Consider the following 18,203-nt stretch of genomic DNA (forward strand, 5'->3'; position numbering starts at 1 on the left):
ATTTTCTTCTAAATGGCAAACAGTTGTCTTGAAGGCACTGTCTTTTTCTACCTAGATGTTGGTTGAAAAAAAAAAAAAAAATCTTCCTGCAGGATCTCCCAAAGTCCTCTTGGCTTGAACTACCTTCTCACTTTTCTTTTAAAAAGCTTTGTTCTTTTGCACCTTGGAAAAATAAATCTTGTTTATCCTGACAGCAGTGTACAAGCATCTGTTGCATCAAAATTCCCAAGTGGTGTAAAAAACCAGTGGTCCTTTTCTGAATTTCTTTAGCAGTAGCAACAAACATTTCATCATAACCTCAGAAGCAATACAAAAGAAGAAAAGAAAAATCAAGTTAGCAATTACAGCTAACATCGCGCAAGATGAAAGCCTGGCATGATAAAATCCTTACGGCTGTAAACTCTACTTTACTTCTGGATCTGTCTGCAGGCAGCCTACCCTTTCAAAATTCAGTATCTGTTGTCAGCAGTTGGGTTACAAATGAAATTTATTCCTGGAGTAATAAATACGATATGCATGATAAAAGTGAATGACTATGGAAAACGTTTCTTGACAAGGACCGAATTAGGCCATCATGGTGCTTCTGACATCCTAGCATCTCAGTTTAGGCCAAAGATTTCTAAAGGATTCCCTGAAAACTAAATTAAAGCTCTGCCCTAGATTTACAGTTGACATGAAGGTCAAGGATGAGCAGGCCGTGAGAGCACAAAGTGTCTCATCATCACAAGAGGTGCCTTACCCTGAGACATCCTGTCAAAACTGTTCTATGTTGGTAATTCACATGGGGAGAGAATGTGTTTTAAAATGCTCTCTGGCACCTCGTTGCTGTTGAAGGAAGAGTCACTGCCCTGCTGTGTCTTGTGACAGGTCTGCCTTGAGTCCTGTCCACCCTCAACTTTCTCTCCCCAGCTTACAGTTCTCCAAATGCACGTAATCTTTCTCTCCTTGGGGGTGAGAGTGAGCTTCCCACGCTGCTTGGAACAGTCCTTTTTCTCAGGAGTCCACTGCAGAAGCTCATAGAACTTATCCCATGTATGCTAACACTAGACTGGAGTCCTTTGGACTGGGGGCTCTGTCTTGTTAATCTTGGTGTATGCAGAACCTACCATGCATGAGAGGCCCACAGTTAGTAGTGGTGGGCGGGTGGTTTGAAGAGGAAGTATGCAGGCAAGCTTCTGTGTAGCTTACGTTTTGGGAGACATTTAAATAACCATAATCCTGAGAAAATATCCAGTAACATTAGAAAAGCTGCCTTTCAGATGCTTTTATTCCCTAGTGTATCATAATGGACATAATGAGGCATTTGATTGCTGCCTTCAAATCCCTCCACTAAGAATGGCAGAGCAGCAACCCTGCTTTCTCTCACACTTTCACCTTTGCTCCTCCTACCTCCTTCTCCTTCAGGATTCCTCCCACTGTCACTGTGCCTCCAGTCATTTTAAGAAGCCCCCAGTGAGTTCCCATGGTCCCCTAAGCTTGCCTCTCTCCTGGCGCCCATCATACAGTGCCACATCATGGGTTTCCTTGTCTATTTCAACCCCATCCTCTGTGCCTAGGAAACGGTCGGTGGTCAGCAGACATTTACTAAATGAAAGTTGCGTGAGTCATACCTTGGGCTCCTGAATGAGGAAGAGAAAATAAATTTTCTTTAAATTTTGCTCCTGATCCTGGGAAATCATAAACACTGTAGTTTTTTAATACAGCCTGACATTTGACCATATTTAGGGTTACAAGTTTCAGTTATCCAACCACTGTGAAAATGCCACTCAACTGTCATTATGAAACCAAGTTAAAATTTCAGAGCTAATGCTCTTTACCGTTTAGTGACAATGGTTAGTTAAGTTCCATGGCCGTCTTTGTATTACTTCTGAAAAATAAAATAACTGAATTAACTCTAAAAAATATGAGAAACAAGTCCTATTTTTTTTCTTTTTTTTTTGAAACAGAGTCTCACTCTATCACCAGGCACCAGGCTGGAGTGCAATGGCACAACCTCGGCTCATGGTAACCTCCGCCTCCCGGGTTCAAGCAATTCTCCTGCCTCAGCCTACCCAGTAGCTGGGACTACAGGCGCGTGCCACCACGCCCATCTAATTTTTTTGTATTTTTGGTAGAGACGGGGTTTCACCATGTTGGCCAGGATGGTCTCGATCTTTTGACCTCGTGATCCGCCCGCCTCGGCCTCCCAAAGTGCTGGGATTACAGGCGTGAGCCACTGCGCCTGGCCAACAAGTCCTATTTTAAATATTCCCTTCTCATCTATAAATCTATTGTAAATTGAACATATTTGACTGTATTTCATTTGCTTTACTCGTTCCTGCTTTGCCATTTTTATCTCCTTAGATGCTGAATTATATTTTTGGAACAAAATAGTCATTGGCTTTTTTATCACTAGCTATTTTACTATTTAATTTAGAATAAAGGACAGAATGATAAAATTAGATACAACAGGCCACTGTGTCATCAAGTAACCTAATCTACTTTTGGTAACAAAAATAAAATTCTCTTTAAATAATTGCTAGCTCATTTTGAACCAGCTTTGTTCAGATGAACAGGCCTCAGTCTGGGTGAAGAGGATGAGAAACTCATCTCTCCCTCACAAGGTCTTTCCGACAATTAAAATTCTCCTTTTCTTAATTTCGTTTCATTGCTCCTAATTATGACCCTGATAATTAGTGTGCTAATGACATCCCCTGCATAATTTCTCTTCCTCCTTGATGTTCACCCTTCATTTATTTTTAGCCTGCCTCCTTTATTTGCTCCTGAATTCCCTGCTTACCTGTTCGCTCACTGGGCTTGTGGTCAAGGGCCCCAAATGGAGAGAGAGGCTTTCCCAATCCCTTTAACCAGTCGCCTCTCCATATTTGTTTTGTTTTGTTTTGTCTGAAGGGAATTTTTAGCTAAGGCATAAAAGTGTAGTTAGAGGCATCTGAGAGCCGAGATACAGCCTGGTCCTGCTGCGGTGCTGGGGGAGGAGCACTCATTACGTGGTGCGGGCTGACTGCCTACTGCAAGACCCAGATGTCATCCACACTCCAGGCTGCAGACTATGCTAGTGACCCAGTCGCATCTTCTTCATTGTGGGCTCAGGAAGGTCACCATTTGGGATCTTTATATTTTCCTGTAGAATCCATAAAGCAAGTTCTGAGAGTCTTTTTCTTCTCTCTTTTTCTCCTTTCTTGCTTCCTCTGTTTTGCCCCGCTCACGACTGCTGGGAGAGTGTATGCTGTAGTGCTAGCACTCAGGCCCGTAGGCTTTGAAAATGAAAGGCAAGATCAACCAGTCACCCTGCCTTGCCCTTTCAGGAACTATTTCCAGAGTTCTCCTTATGTGGTTTTTGTTACTGCCTTGATTCATTTATTAGGTTTTTTCCCTCTCATGAGGGAGAAGCACTTGATCCCATCTTGACAGTATCCTAATGATACAGAGAAGAAGAAAGTGATAGCCTATGGGAAATTTAACACCTATCCCCCAATTTATGGTAGAGCCAAGGTCCAGGCTTAACCTACCCTCCCGAAGTCCACGCCTGTATGAAAGTACAGAACAGTTATCTCTGGGTCTTGCAGAGCACTCCTTTAACTCCTTTGCAGAAGAGGTAGAAAGTGGGCAGAACCAATCTGAAGCCACCAGGGACCCCTTAGGATCGGGAGTCCATGTGCAATGCACTGGGGATCTAGAGATGAAAAAAAAAAAACTGTCTCAGGCTGGGCGCGGTGGCTCATACCTGTAATCCCAGCACTTTGGAAGGCCGAGGCAGGCGGATCATGAGGTTAGGAGATTGAGACCATCTTGGCTAATATGGTGAAACCCCGTCTCTACTAAAAATACAAAAAAAATTAGCCAGACATGGTGGCACACACCTGTAATCTCAGCTACTTGGGAGGCTGAGGCATGAGAATCGCTTGAACCCAAGAGGTGGAGGTTGCAGTGAGCCAAAATCGCACCACTGCATTCCAGCCAGGATGACAGAGCAAGACTTCATCTCAAAAAAAAAAAGCAACTGTCTCTGCCCATGGAGCTTACAGATTCATGGGGCAAACAGCCATACAGATCATTCTGAATGATGTATTTGATATGTTAATTGTCTCTAGTGGTGGGGGAGTTAAAGGGAGACCCTGGGGGCCCCTGAATGAGAAGTTTTCCCAGAGGAAGGCAGTGGCCTTGATAAAATGCCCTCCTGGACTGCTTCTCAGTCCTCTGTATTTCTGGGTGGCACAGCCTAGGCTCACAGACATCACATTCTCTGTAATTCTTCTTGTGCTCACTCATAATTGTCACCTGCCCTGGAATATGTGAGCTTTCACTGAGAAAGAACGTCTGTCCCCCTTGACACCTTTGGGCGTGGGTAAGGAAAAGAGTCAGTGTTCCATGGGAAGCATTTTGTCAAGCGCTGTGAATGTCATGAAGGAGGAAGTTTGAAAAGTGTGATTTCTTCATGTTTACAAAATGAACAAATGACTCAGATCTGTCGTACACATTCACAAGAGCTGTGTCCTAAGCTGATCCTGATTTTGAAGTCATGTGTCTTCCTTTGCATGTGGGGAGGATTTTAAAGAGGATGGAAAGTGGACAAGGAGTGGGTGGGTGAGAGGAAGGAAGGCTTGGGCCCAGGGACTTTGTTCCAGGACACTGACTCAGTGGTGTGTTCCCTTGGGCTCTGCAGAAATAAAGGTTTTCCTCATCCTTTAGCTCCTTCCTTCCCTCCCCTCTTCCTCCCTCTTTCCCTCCCTGTCTCTCACTTTCATTTTACTTCTTCCTTCCAGTCAGCAGGATTTTGTGGGGTATGTTTTCTGTTAGGCTGACTTCAGACCAGACCCTGAAAACTAAGTACAGATGTCAGCACAGATCAGAGGGTCCCTTACTCCCGGAATTTCAGGTAGCCCTGCCCCCAGTTGGCTCTGACCACTTTGCCAGGCTGTGGAGATGAGCTACATTTGGGGGGGGGTTCACCCACATTGTTGTCAGGACTGTTAGGCTTCACTAGATTTGCACCTTCGGGCTTTGACCTTTTCAACTTCTTCCACATTGAATATCCTTTTGGGATTGTTCTCCTGACTTTTTTAAAACATGAGGACATAGTGCCACTAGAAAGAAGAATTTTTTTCTTCCTTTTTTTTTTTTTTTTTTTTTTGAGATGGAGTCTCACTCTGTTGCCCAGGCTGGAGTGCACTGGCACAATCTCGGCTCACTGCAACCTCCACCTCCCAGTTCAAGAGATTCTCCTGCCTCGGCATCCTTAGTAGTCAGGATTACAGGCATGTGTCACCACACCCGACTAATTTTTGTATTTTTAGCAGAGACGGGGTTTTACCACATTGGTCAGGCTGGTCTCGAACTCCTGACCTCGTGATCTGCCCGCCTCGGCCTCTCAAAGTGCTGGGATTACAGGTGTGAGCCACCTCGCCTGGCCATAATTCATCTTAAACAATGGTATAGAGAAGAAAGATTGAAGGAATATATGATGAAATGTTGTAGTCCATCCTGTGTGGGTGACATAACTACTGTATATTTGCACTAGGAATAAAGGAACCAAGATTTCTGAGATATTTGGAGCCTAACTATTTAGCTTGAGCTTCTTATATCTAGTACTCTTCATGAGACCAAGTAATATTGATGAGTTAAGCAGGATTGATGGCAATGAGGGTGGATGGATTTGTTTATTCAATTAGTCAAACCGAAACAAATGATGAAATAAAGTCCAGAGATCATAATAGTAAAAAAGAGAACTTTAAGATTTACAATTGCTCAACTTTAAAACTGCAGCGTTTCAATTTTGGGTAAGATAGGGGCTATGACAGCATTTTAATCCCTTCCATTTTCTAGATGTATTGCCTTAAAGCAGTTGTGGTATTTTAAACTTCTTGGATCCCCTACAAGGTTATATGTCATACTTTAATTTTTTTTAGTTTCATTTTTAGACAGGGTGCTCTGTCACCCAGCCTGAAGTGCAGTGGAACAATCTGGGCTCGCTGCAGCCTCAACCTCCTGGGCTCAAGCCATCCAACTACCTGAGCTCCCAGAGTAGCTGGGACTACAGGCACATGCCACCATGCCCAAGTAATTTATACTTTAAATTTATATAATGTTTTCTTCTGTCTCTTCTAATTCCAGAGTCCTAGACAAACAATAATAAAATGCTTATATAGAATGTGAGACTTAAATAACAGAATGAAGCTAGCCTGATATCATAATTTGTTTTCTAAAGCTTCTCATTTCCTTTAATGATAAAAGGTAAAGAACCTCTGAAGATCTCTATTTTGAGATAAAGTGCAGTGAAGGAGGAAGTACCTGTCTTACTAAGTTGTCACATCTGTACCTATAAGCCCAGCACTTTGGGAGGCCGAGGTGTGCAGATCACCTGAGATCAGGAGTTCGAGACCAGCCTGGCCAACATGGTGAAACCCCGTCTCTACTAAAAAGACAAAAATTAGCTGGGCGTGGTGGTAGGTGCCTGTAATCCCAGCTACTTAGGAGGCTGAGGCAGGAGAGTCACTTGAACCCAGGAGGTGGAGGCTACAGTGAGCCGAGATTGTACCACTGCACTCCAGCCTGGGAGACAGAGCAAGACTCCCATCTCAAAAAAATTTTTTAAAGCTTAATTGTACTACATGTGCATTTTAATTTCAGTTTTTTACCTCATGTAATATAAGCATTTCCTCATGATGATTATTTTTAATAACAGATTTTTTTAACCCAAGAAAATTCTAGAGAAACTGTTAGATTTGTGAGTCATAATTCTAGTTCTCTTAAATTCTCAGTCTGTCAGATATCTATACTTCTCTAGTGTTTCTCTATTATAAAAACAACAGTAATCAAATGTCTTTCTTACCTTGGCAAAGTCAACAAACTTAAAAAAACACACACACATTTTGGCAACTGATTACTACTGTACTTTTCTGGGGACATAGATGGTTGCAGGCCAGGTAATAGAATCAGAGATGATCTAAAGACATATGTGGAGTAATTTATTTCTTGGACTACTATGACCTCCATCATCTTTCTTTTTGGTAATTTGCTTTTGTACAGAAGTGGAACAGAGAATGTACAATGGTATGACCTACGTGGTGTAATGTGACTTTCTTTCTGGAAAAGCAATAATTAGCTCAAGGACCAAACTGTCTTATTCTAAGATGTTTGTCTTCAAAACAATCCTCTTCACTATTTTCATCTTCTTATTGTGATAAATTTGTACATGACAGTATTCAAAGCATTCTCTTATTTCAGCAACGATTCATTCATCAAACATTTATGAAGTTCCTGTACATTGCTTGGCTCATTGAGAATGTGAAGCTGAATCAGAGTTCCTTCCCTTAAGGAATCCACATTCTGGTAGGGAAGATAGAGAAGTAAACAAATGATGACAGTAGGTTCAAAAGGTACCTTGGAGTCCTAAGGAGGAGTCACCTCTGCTTTCGCACGTCACAGAGGAAATGCCTGAATTGAGTCCTGAAGGGTGGTCAGAAATTGCTAGGTGAAGAGATAACAGGAGAAGCACAAAATAACATGGCAGATGTGGGTGAACTGTAGTTAGTCTAGGATGGATGTGGGGCATAGGATTGAAGTGAGTAGAGAGGAGATGAGGAGACTTAATCTGGATTAACTAATGAATAGGCTTGCTGTTATGCTTAGAAGGCCATGGTTTTGTTCTGTTATTATTATTATTATTTTGAGATGGAGTTTTGCTCTTGTTGCCCGGGCTGGAGTAAAATGGCAAAATCTCAGCTCACCGCAACCTCTGCCTCCCAGGTTCAAGCAATTCTCCTGCCTCAGCCTCCCAAGTAGCTGGGATTACAGGCATGCGCCACCATACCTGGCTAATTTTTGTATTTTTAGTAGAGACAAGGTTTCTCCATGTTGGTCAGGCTGGTCCCGAACTACCACCCTCAGGTGATCCTCCTGCCTTGGCCTCCCAAAGTGCTGGGATTACAGGAGTGAACCACTGCACCCAGCCAAAGGCCATAGTTTTAGAAAGATGACCAGCTGGAATAGAAGGAATAGACTGGGGCGACTGAGGCAGAGAATGAATAAAGAACTTTTTTCCGTAATCCAAATTGGAAATGCTGGGGGTTTGAAGTAGAACAGCAGCAGTGGCACCGAAGAGGAGGAGACACAATCAAGATAAAGATGGAGAATGGACAAGGTATATGAGCAGCTTACATGTACTGTCCTGGGTACCTGCACAGGTGATATTTACTACTCTCTAAAAGAAGAGAACGTAAAAAGATGAGTACAAAGGGGGCTCCTTATCTTCTGATCTTTGCTTTCTTCAGACTTTACTGTGGATGTAAATAATGGAAAGTTGTAGACCTACTTAATCCTAGCTGATCAGATTTTTCCCATTATGTGGTTTTCCTAGTTCGTTACTCAGATCAAAGAAATAGAATGGGCCTGGCACAGCGGCTCATGCCTGTAATCCCAGCACTTTGGGAGGCCAAGGCAGGCGGATCACAAGATCAGGAGATCGAGACCATCCTGGCCAACATGGTGAAACCCCGTGTCTACTAAAATTCAAAAAATTAGCTAGTCGTGATGACATGTGCCTTTAGTCCCAGCTACTCAGGAGGCTGAGGCAGGGGAATCACTTGAACCCAGGAGGTGGAGGTTGCGTTGAGCCGAGATTGCACCGCTGCACTTCAGCCTGGTGACAAAGCAAGACTCCGTCTCAAAAAAAAAAAAAAAAAAGAAAAGAAAGAAAAGAAATAGAATGTGTGCATTCAATTTTTTTCTTTTGCTTGGTGACCTAGAGATAATCATCAGGCCCTTTTTTATAAGAGGTATTAAATGCAAGTGCTCAGTTTGGGAGTATTTTTAGTATTACAGTTTGAAGTGGATATCATATGACTAAATCTTAACTGACTGATTTTTGTCCTATCAGTTGAATGCACTGGGTTTTGATTATTTTAAACCTAATATTTGGACAGTATTTAATAGCTGGAGGCAAATTAATAACATGTCAGTTGAGGACAAAGGACATGTCTGAAACAACAGTAGATAAATCATAAGCACATGATAACACGAAAGGGTATATCTTACTCAAATGTCAGCTCATTTGGAGGAAACGCTTCATTCAGTTTACTTTTGAGATCTTCAGAAGAGTGTGTCGAAAGAGCCGTGGAAGTGGAAGCAGACAGCAAAAAAACTGAAGATGCTGATAGTGCTGTGTCAGCTATCTACAGCTTGCTGTTTGCCAGGAACCATGCTAAGAACTTTTCAGACATTAACTCACTTAATCCTCAGACAGTACTATGAAGTAAGTACCATTCGTAGCTCCATTTCATAGCTGAGAAGATGGACACAAAGAAAGATGGAGTAGCCGGGCACAGTGGCTCAAGCCTGTAATCCCAGCACTTTGGGAGGCCGAGGCGGGTGGATCACGAGGTCAAGAGATCGAGACCATCCTGGTCAACATGGTGAAACCCCGTCTCTACTAAAAATACAAAAAAGTAGCTGGGCATGGTGGCGCGTGCCTGTAATCCCAGCTACTCAGGAGGCTGAGGCAGAATTGCCTGAACCCAGGAGGTGGAGGTTGCGGTGAGCCGAGATCGCGCCATTGCACTCCAGCCTGGGTAACAAGAGCGAAACAACGTCTCAAAAAAAAAAAAAAGAAAGATGGAGTAATTTCCCCAAGAGCACCCAGCTATAAAATGATAGAACCAGGCAAATCAAAGCAGGCCTGTTTCCAGAGCCCATGTTCCTAAATACTGTCATTCTCATTGCCTCAATATCCTTCCCTCTTCTCATCACACCTCCCTGGAGAGGCTGGCTGAGTCATTACCTTCTTCTAGGAGGTTCACCTTGACTCTTCTTCACCCTATCTCCAGAGATACTTTTGTACTTTGTACAAAATGTATATATTTCACTTATCGCACAGGATGTAAATATTTGTGTCTGTCTCTCCTACCAGACCCGATTTTAGTCCTTTTTGTATCTATACCTGGAATCTGATGCAAGTGTTCAATAAATGCAAGTCTAGTTGAGTTAGCTTCACTTGAACACACAGTGCTTGTCCTCAAGGAGCTTTTGGTGTATCTGGAAAAGAAAGTTCCATTCACCTGAAACAACAGATAAGAAAGAAAATTAAGCTAAGAGGGTGATATAGACCATGGATATGATGAAATTTCAAAGAAGGGAGATTGGCCTTGGAGATTGGGTTGGGCGGATTGAGTTGCATTGGGTCAGACCAGATAGAGATAGCTTCTTCTCGTACATAAACTCTGAGATGAGGATGGGTTATAGTTGAGAGAAGAAAAGGACGAAGGACATTGATCAGAATGTTGCCCTGAGGTGGCGATGAATAAAACGCTCACATTTAAGGGGGCAGTAGAGTTGTTCAGAAAATACACATGACGGATCCTCCTCGTTGACCCAGATCAAACATCAGCTCCTCAGAGAGGCTGACCCTGTTCTCTCTGGAGACCTTCCCTCTGCAGTATCTTGTATATATGCCTGACCTTCACAAGAACACTTTGCTTTATAGGTGTCTGTTCTGTGTGACTGAGCTCCCTGAAGGCCAGGATTACTTTTTGCCAAGACCAAGCATGCCTAGCTCATAACAGTGGTAAAAATAATAATAATAGCAGTAACAATTTTGTAATTACAGAAGTATATAACATTGATTTTAATAAATATATGTACAAAATAAGTAACCTATTAGATCCTTATGTGCTAGCCATTTTTCTGATTACATTATATTAATTAAACCAGTATTCATCAAGTATTTTTGTTGAGTTTATGTTTGTTGAACTTTGCCATTTAGTGAGGGTGGTCACATCTAGGGATTCTTTCTTTTTTTTTTTTTTTTTTTTTTTTTTTTTTGAGACGGAGTTTCGCTCTTGTTACCCAGGCTGGAGTGCGGTGGCACGATCTCTGCTCACCGCAACTTCCGGCTCCCGGGTTCAGGCAATTCTCCTGCCTCAGCCTCCTGAGTAGCTGGGATTACAGGCACGCGCCACCATGCCCAGCTAATTTTTGTATTTTAGTAGAGATGGGGTTTCACCATGTTGACCAGGATGGTCTCGATCTCTTGACCTCGTGATCCACCCACCTCGGCCTCCCAAAGTGCTGGGATTACAGGCTTGAGCCACCGCACCCGGCCGGGGATTCTTTCTTTATGTAGGCCCTGTCTGATCATGATCTCCATCTGAATCCTGCAAAAGCTGTTCACATGCAGCAGAGTCTTAACTGGTGCCAGGGAGTATTTGAACTGATATGGTTTGGCTGCGTCCCCACTCAAATCTCATCTTGAATTGTAGCTCCCATAATTTCCATGTGTTGTGAGAGGGACCCAGGGGGAGATAACCGAATCATGGACAGTTTCCCCCTGCTGTTCTCGTGGTAGTGAGTAAGTCTCACGAGATCTGATGGTTTGATAAGGGGAAATCCCTTTTGCTTGATTCTCATCTCTCTTGCCTGCTGCTATGTAAGACATCCTTTTGCTCTTCCTTCATCTTCTTGCATGTTTGGGAGGCCTCTCCAGCCAAGTGGAACTGTGAGTTCATTAAACCTCTTTCCTTTAAATATTACCCCGTCTTGGATGTGTCTTTATTAGCAGCGAGAGAACAGACTAATACAGAAACCTAAGATTCCGTTTTCTGCAGAAGGGAAAATGGTAATCTGGCCCAACCAGACAGCTGGCAGTCAGGACAGGCTGCCAGTCCCATGAAGAAACTGAGGTACAAAGCTGAACACCCAAGTGTACCAAGGAGTGGATCTCAAAGCAAAACACACACACACACACACACACACATGCGTGCACACAGCCACAGCTCTTAATTCCAAACCAAAAGAACTGAGCCTGCTAAATATCTCTTAACACTTAGAGTCCAAGATGTGTCTGAGTCCACAGCTGGGATCACTGGTAGCCCCAGCTATAGGTTACTAAGTAGGAGAAACAAATCAGGAATTGGCACAGATAGATACTCACACACTATAACTAAAGAATTTCAAACTTGGAATCAATGTGCTTTTGCACATCAGCACGGCCCCCAAATTTTCCATGCACCAGCTCAGCCTTTCCAAATAAACTGTCTTTGGAATAGTGCAAGTAAAATAACATGGGCAGTCAAGTAAGCATTTCAAGTAGGCAACAATGTAAAGTGTTTTTTTCATATGCTACTTTCATAATTTCAAGAGAAAAGTGCTTTTAGGAAAATGTTCAGGCTTAGGCCAGGCATGGTGGCTCATGCCTACAATCCAGAACTTTGGAAGGCCTAGGTAGGAGAGGATCCCTTGAGTCCAGGAGTTCAAGACCAGCCTCAGCAACAGTGAGACCTTGTCTCTATCAAAGAAAAAAGAAAGAAAAAAATGTTCCAGCCTAATTGAAAAAGTACATAGCAATTAAATTTTATTCCCAGCTGGCATACAACTTTCTAACTGGTAGCCAAATTTGGGATGCCTGAAGACAGATAAATGACTAATGCTAGGGCTGTGTGTGGCCAGTACCAAATGTATTTTCTGACCACAAGACCATGTCTGGATTCTCCTTTGTAATTACCACACAGCCTACTGTAATTTTCAAGCTTATATTTACTTCCTGCCTTTGACATGTAATTCAGGGTCCAGGGCTGCGCCCCAAGCAAGAGTGAAGTTCTGTTATTTGGCTAAAACCTATAAAATCATCATTGTGTGAGGATGTGTGTATGTGTTTTTGTTGCCACGTCTGCTAAATATGTTAAGTGTAATCTTGTGAAAAATATGCCCACTCCTGCCTTGTTGGATGAGGCACTTTGCTTGTCAGATGTTTATTGAACACCTACTACTCTATGCCAAGGACTATTTTAAACTCTAGGAAACATCCATGAGCAAGAGAATGAAGGCCCTGCTTTCCTGGAAGAGAATGAGGGAGGGGGTAGCGGGGAAGAAAGGCAGAAAATGAGCACTTAGGGACGTGCTATGCAGAGAACAAGAGTGGTGTGATAGAGAAAGTCTGTGTGGCTTCTTTAGCTTGGGACATCAGAGAAGGCCTCACCAAGGAGATGACATTTAAACTGACATTTTAAAATGACAAGAAAGAATAGGACAGGCACAGAGCAGGAGGAAGAGCATTCCAGAGAAGTTAGTGTTAAGACTCAAAGACAGGAGGAGCTTGGCATGTTCCAGAAACAGAAAAGGCCAGTGTGCCTTGAGCATGGTGGGAGACAGGGCAACTGAGCAGAGAGGTTGTGTCTACTAGTCCGTTTTCTTGCTGCTGATAAAGATGTACCCGAGACTGGGGAAAAAAAGAGGTTTAATGGACTTATGGTTTCATATGATTGGAGAAGCCTCACAATCGTGGCGGAAGGCAAAGGAGGAGCAAGTCACATTTTACATGGTGGCAGGCAAAGAGAGGGAGAGCTTGTGCAGGGAAACTCCTCTTTTTAAAACCATCAGATCTCATGAGACTTACTCACTATCACAAGAACAGCACTGGAAAGATCTGCCCCCATGATTCCATTGCCTACCATCGGTTCCTTCCCACAATACACAGGAATTCAAGATGAGATTTGGATGGGGACACAACCAAACCATATTAGGTTGTCAGGGACAGTTACACAGCGCTGTCTAGGCCACTGCAAGAGGAGGACGTGGGAGGCGGTGGCCCTTGATGAGGGACACTAGTTGGGAAGCAACTGCAGAGGGCTGGGCGGGAGGCAGTAGTGGTTTGGGCCAAGGCATGAAGTAGAGAATGGGAGAAGGGGTTGGATTTGGAATATGGTTTAGAACCAGAGTTGGGAGAACCTGCCAGTGGATTGGATATGAGGAATGAAGAAAAGGGAATAACCAAGAAAGATTCCAAAGGCTTTGGCTTTGAACAACTCAATGGATGGTGACTGAGAAGAAGAGGACCAAAGGCAGAGCTGCTTGGCTCTTCCCTGAGTCATAACTGATGAGCCACAGAAACTGGGAACTTACATCTTGGGGTCCAATGTCGTCACTACGCCTCACACCCAACTTTACATCACTGGAGCACATTTACAGACCTTTGAAAATAACTGCTTCAAACATGTCTATGGTTTCTCCTTTTTGATGTTCATTTCGTGATACCAAAAACAACAACAAAAACGTATTCAAGTCACCTAACTCTACCTTGCTCCATCCCTCATGGGTGCACTGTAAATGTTAGTTCTTGTGCAGGCTTCCTGCCTCAGCACAGTGCTGGGGCACCCTGGGCCCAGGCATCTGGAGTTCAAGTAAAGGTCCAAGATCAATCCATCAGTCAGAAGTTGACAGCCAGTATATGCTTCTCACAACATCATCTATGTATACAGAAAATAATATGACTACTTTGCTGTTTTTCTACTTAGAGTTAGGAAAATTTTATAATCTCTTTACTAAAGATTAAACTGATTTAATCCAATTATTGTTTCATTGTAAGGCAAACATTTTCTACATTTGCCTTAAAAATGTTGTGGGGTTGGCTGGGCATGGTGGCTCACGCATGTAGTCCTAGCACTTTGGGAGGCCGAGACAGACAGATCCCTTGAGGTCAGGAGTTCGAGACCAGTCTGGCCAGCATGGTGAAACCCCGTCTCTACTAAAATTATAAAAATTAACCAGGTGTGGTGGTGGGCACCTATAATTTCAGCTACTCAGGAGGCTGAGGAACAAGAATCACTTGAACCCGAGAGGCAGAGGTGGCAGTGAGCCAAGATTGTGCCACTGCACTCCAGCCTGGGCAACAGAGTGAGACTCCATCTCAAAATATATATATATATATATGGTGGGGCTTCAATTGTCTTGCTACACAATAGGAATAACAATATAGGCATTCTTCATGCGTATATTGTTAGGAAATGAAATAAATGTATATGAATAAATGAAATAATGTATATGAAGTGCTTCGCATAGTAACTGCTATATAACATTCAATACATTTCAAGTGTTATTATCAATGAAGTAATGATTTGGGAGCAGAGGAGCTCCCAGAACCAATACATAGATTTTAATATTCAGATGAATGAGTCCAAGAAAATAGAACAGCACATTGATTTATTAAATTCCTGTGTGACTGGACGCAACCTACACTTTCTTTGGATCTCGATTTTCTCAGGTAAATGCCAGACTTAGGATAGACAACCTTGACTTAAAACTTCCATGATTCTAGTAGATGATCAGTATTTTCTCCCCCATCTTCCTCTTACCAGGCTTATCACAGAATTTTGTCTTTGGGTCATCTAAATCAGTGTAAGTGGTATTTGTTGCCAGATGTGACCTTTTGTTAGCACACTGGAGAATCCCAAGGCTAATGTCAATTTCTATAAATATAGATTGAGAGTGAGGAAATGTTCTGTCTCTAGGGAAGTTTACCTATTGAGTATCTTTCTCTTTTTAGACCCTTGGTCTGTGGTCTCTTACTCACTGGTGACATTCTTCCCCAGTCTCACTTTTGTTACCTTCTTCTTTCGTGATCACTGATGCTGGCAGCCACCTACAATTTTGAAGTTCCCCACTCAGCCTTTGCCAGTGGTTGGCATTGTATTTGAGTTGTGCTTACTTACTTCCTCTACCTTTTGAAATTTAAAAATAGAAAATAGCAAACAAACCCACAGTCTTTCACATCAGCTGAACTCTGTTATTCATCTAACAGATTTTCTGGTGAATTCTATGGTATAACGTATACAGTCAGAAACCAGCCATCCGTTCAGAATAAATGGTGTGCAAAATTAGCAAAGAGATCCTTCTATTTTTACTACCAAACACGCGATCAGAAATGGGAGGCCACAGCCCACAGGAGACTTTAAAAAGTGAATCCAAGAGACGGACAGCTCCTGGCATGTTCCCTGGCTTTTTTCTTTACAGGTTCAACTTTACCGAGCCATGGTGAAGAGTCAATGAATTGATAAAGGAACCCCCTTAGGAGTCTAACTCTTGCACTATGAATACCACAGACAGGCCCTGAGAAGTGTGAAAACTCATCTAGGCATGAGCAATATAATTTCCAGAGACCCCATCCCACAGCAAACATACTATAACATGGTACACTCCCTGTTAAATATCATTTTATTTCTGTTTGTTTATTTGTTTGTTTTTTGAGATGGAGTCTCACTCCATTGCCCAGGCCAGAGTGCAATGGCACAATCTCCACTCACTGCAATCTCCACGTCCAGGGTTCAAGGCTGAGGTTCTCCTGCCTCAGCCTCCCGAGTAGCTTAGATTACAGGTGCCTGCCACCACACCCAGCTAATTTTCGTATTTTAAGTAGAGACGAGGTTTCACCATGTTGGTGAGGCTGGTCTGAAACTCCTGACCTTGTGATCCACCCGCCTTGGCCTCCCAAAGTGCTGGGATTACAAGCGTGAGCCACCACACCCAGCCAATTTGAACTTTTTAAATGTCGTTTATAGTAACATTAGTAACATGTAGTGGGATTATTATTATTTTCTAATAAATTTTAAATTCCTCAGTCTTAATGTCTAATATGCTAAATATTGATAGATATAACCCACATAGAAAAGGCTTTAAAGAATTCATACCTACAACTAAAAAGTTTGAGAAGCCCTGTACTATGCCGAATAGTAATGACTATTTATTGACTATTACTTTGTACTATGAGCTGTCCAGAGCATACCACATTCTTCATCTCTTTTAATCTTTGCAACAAGTCTGTAAAGCAGAGGCTTTTTAAAAGTGGGGCACTTTGCTAGCCCAGGGTCTCATCGCTGGACAAGAAAGAGATAACCAGGTCTGTTCTCTGACTCTGAAGCCACACTCTTGGTCACTTTCTCTGTAACTGTACTGCTGTGAACCTCAGAATGTGGTACCCTGTAGTGTCCTCTGAAAAAAAGAGTTTCTGTTCATCCAGTGCCTACATGGGGCCAACACCAAATGCACCCTCAGAAACTCCTCCCCTCCCCTCCTTCTGTTCCTTCCTTTTCTTGACATTAGACCAGAGAGGTTAACCAACTCTCCGTTTTCCTCCAGGTGGTCTTCAAGCTGACAGAGAGGCTGACGGAACAGGAGTGGATGAAGATATGATTGTGACCCAAAGTCAGACCAACTTCATCTGCCCCATTACACAGGTACTGCTTCCTCGTCCTTCCCCTGAAAGAAACACAAGTCACTCCACAGAGGCAGAAAGGTTCCTGTTTGCTTTCTGGTTTGATTTCACTTAGGGAGTGAAAGAGGGAGAAAAGAAAAGGGCTGGGGGTTGAAGAGAATCCGTGCGAGGTTCTTGGTCTGGAGAGAGCTGTCAGCCAATGGTGCCCTTAAGGATCTGGGACTAAAGTCCTGGCCCACAGGCCAAGTGACAGTGCTGACTGGATTCCCTGCTTTTCCTTTTCTAAACCCTGATCATTATCTAAAGCCATGAAAGGGGGCGAGGGTGAAACATAGCACAGGACTAGGAAAAAACAGCTACTGGAAGTTGATCGTTAACATTCCTGAAATCAGCATCTCCTTGATTACAGTTGGAAATGAAGAAGCCAGTGAAAAATAAAGTGTGTGGCCACACCTACGAAGAGGAAGCCATTGTTCGCATGATTGAGTCCAAGCACAGGCGGAAGAAAAAGGCATGGTGAGTGGAGCGGAGAAGGAAGTGGAGCCTTTCCTTCTGGTAGTCACTCAGAGATGGGTGCTCACACTAGAGGAAAAGACACTTCAGTGTCTCTAAGTTCCGTTCACCTCCCGAATTCTGTAAACATGGAAGTGGGCTTTCTGGAAAAACAATACACGAGGAAAAAATTAGTAATCTGTTCAGGAAGAAGCTGAGGGAACTTCAACCACACCCTCAAAACAGAATAAGGCCAGGCATGGTAGCTCACGCCTGTAATCCCAGCACTTTTGAGAACCCAAGGCAGGCAGATCACCTGAGGTCAGGAGTTCGAGACCAGCTTGGCCAACATGGTGAAACCCTGTCTCTACTAAAAATACAGAAATTAGCCAAGTGCGGTGTCAGGTGCCTGTAATTCCAGCTACTTGGGAGGCTGAGGCAGGAGAATCTCTTGAACCCAGGAGGCAGAGGTTGCAGTGAGCTGAGATTGTGACAGTGCACTTACAGCCTGGGCAACAGAGCTAGACTCTGTCTCAAAAAACAAGGTTTCAGTAAATTCATGGATAACTCATGATAATAAATTATTTTTTTAATTGGAAGTTTTAAAGAATCTTTAAAAATATACATATGTTACATACTATGTTATTTTATATGAATATCATATTATTTATCTTTATACATCACACACACACACACACACACACACACACACACACACATACATATCTTATCTTCC

General features: G+C 42.9%; 1 protein-coding gene across 4 annotated transcripts in view; it reads left to right on the forward strand.

Annotated features, from left to right (window-relative positions):
• NSMCE2 (NSE2 (MMS21) homolog, SMC5-SMC6 complex SUMO ligase) overlaps window positions 1-18,203 on the forward strand; it is a 277,542-nt gene that overhangs the window by 231,411 nt on the left and 27,928 nt on the right. For all 4 annotated transcript variants that reach the window (XR_012514171.1, XR_012514172.1, XM_010344246.3 and 1 more), the window contains exons 5-6: window positions 16,900-16,997; window positions 17,385-17,491. Coding sequence is in view for 2 of the 4 variants with exons in the window: in XM_010344246.3 (XP_010342548.1) it covers window positions 16,900-16,997; window positions 17,385-17,491 (205 nt within the window). In the remaining 2 variants the exon portion in view is untranslated. The remainder of the gene's footprint in view (window positions 1-16,899; window positions 16,998-17,384; window positions 17,492-18,203) is intronic.

The sequence above is a fragment of the Saimiri boliviensis genome, chromosome 15, assembly GCF_048565385.1.
Source record: "Saimiri boliviensis isolate mSaiBol1 chromosome 15, mSaiBol1.pri, whole genome shotgun sequence".
NCBI lineage: Eukaryota > Metazoa > Chordata > Mammalia > Primates > Cebidae > Saimiri > Saimiri boliviensis.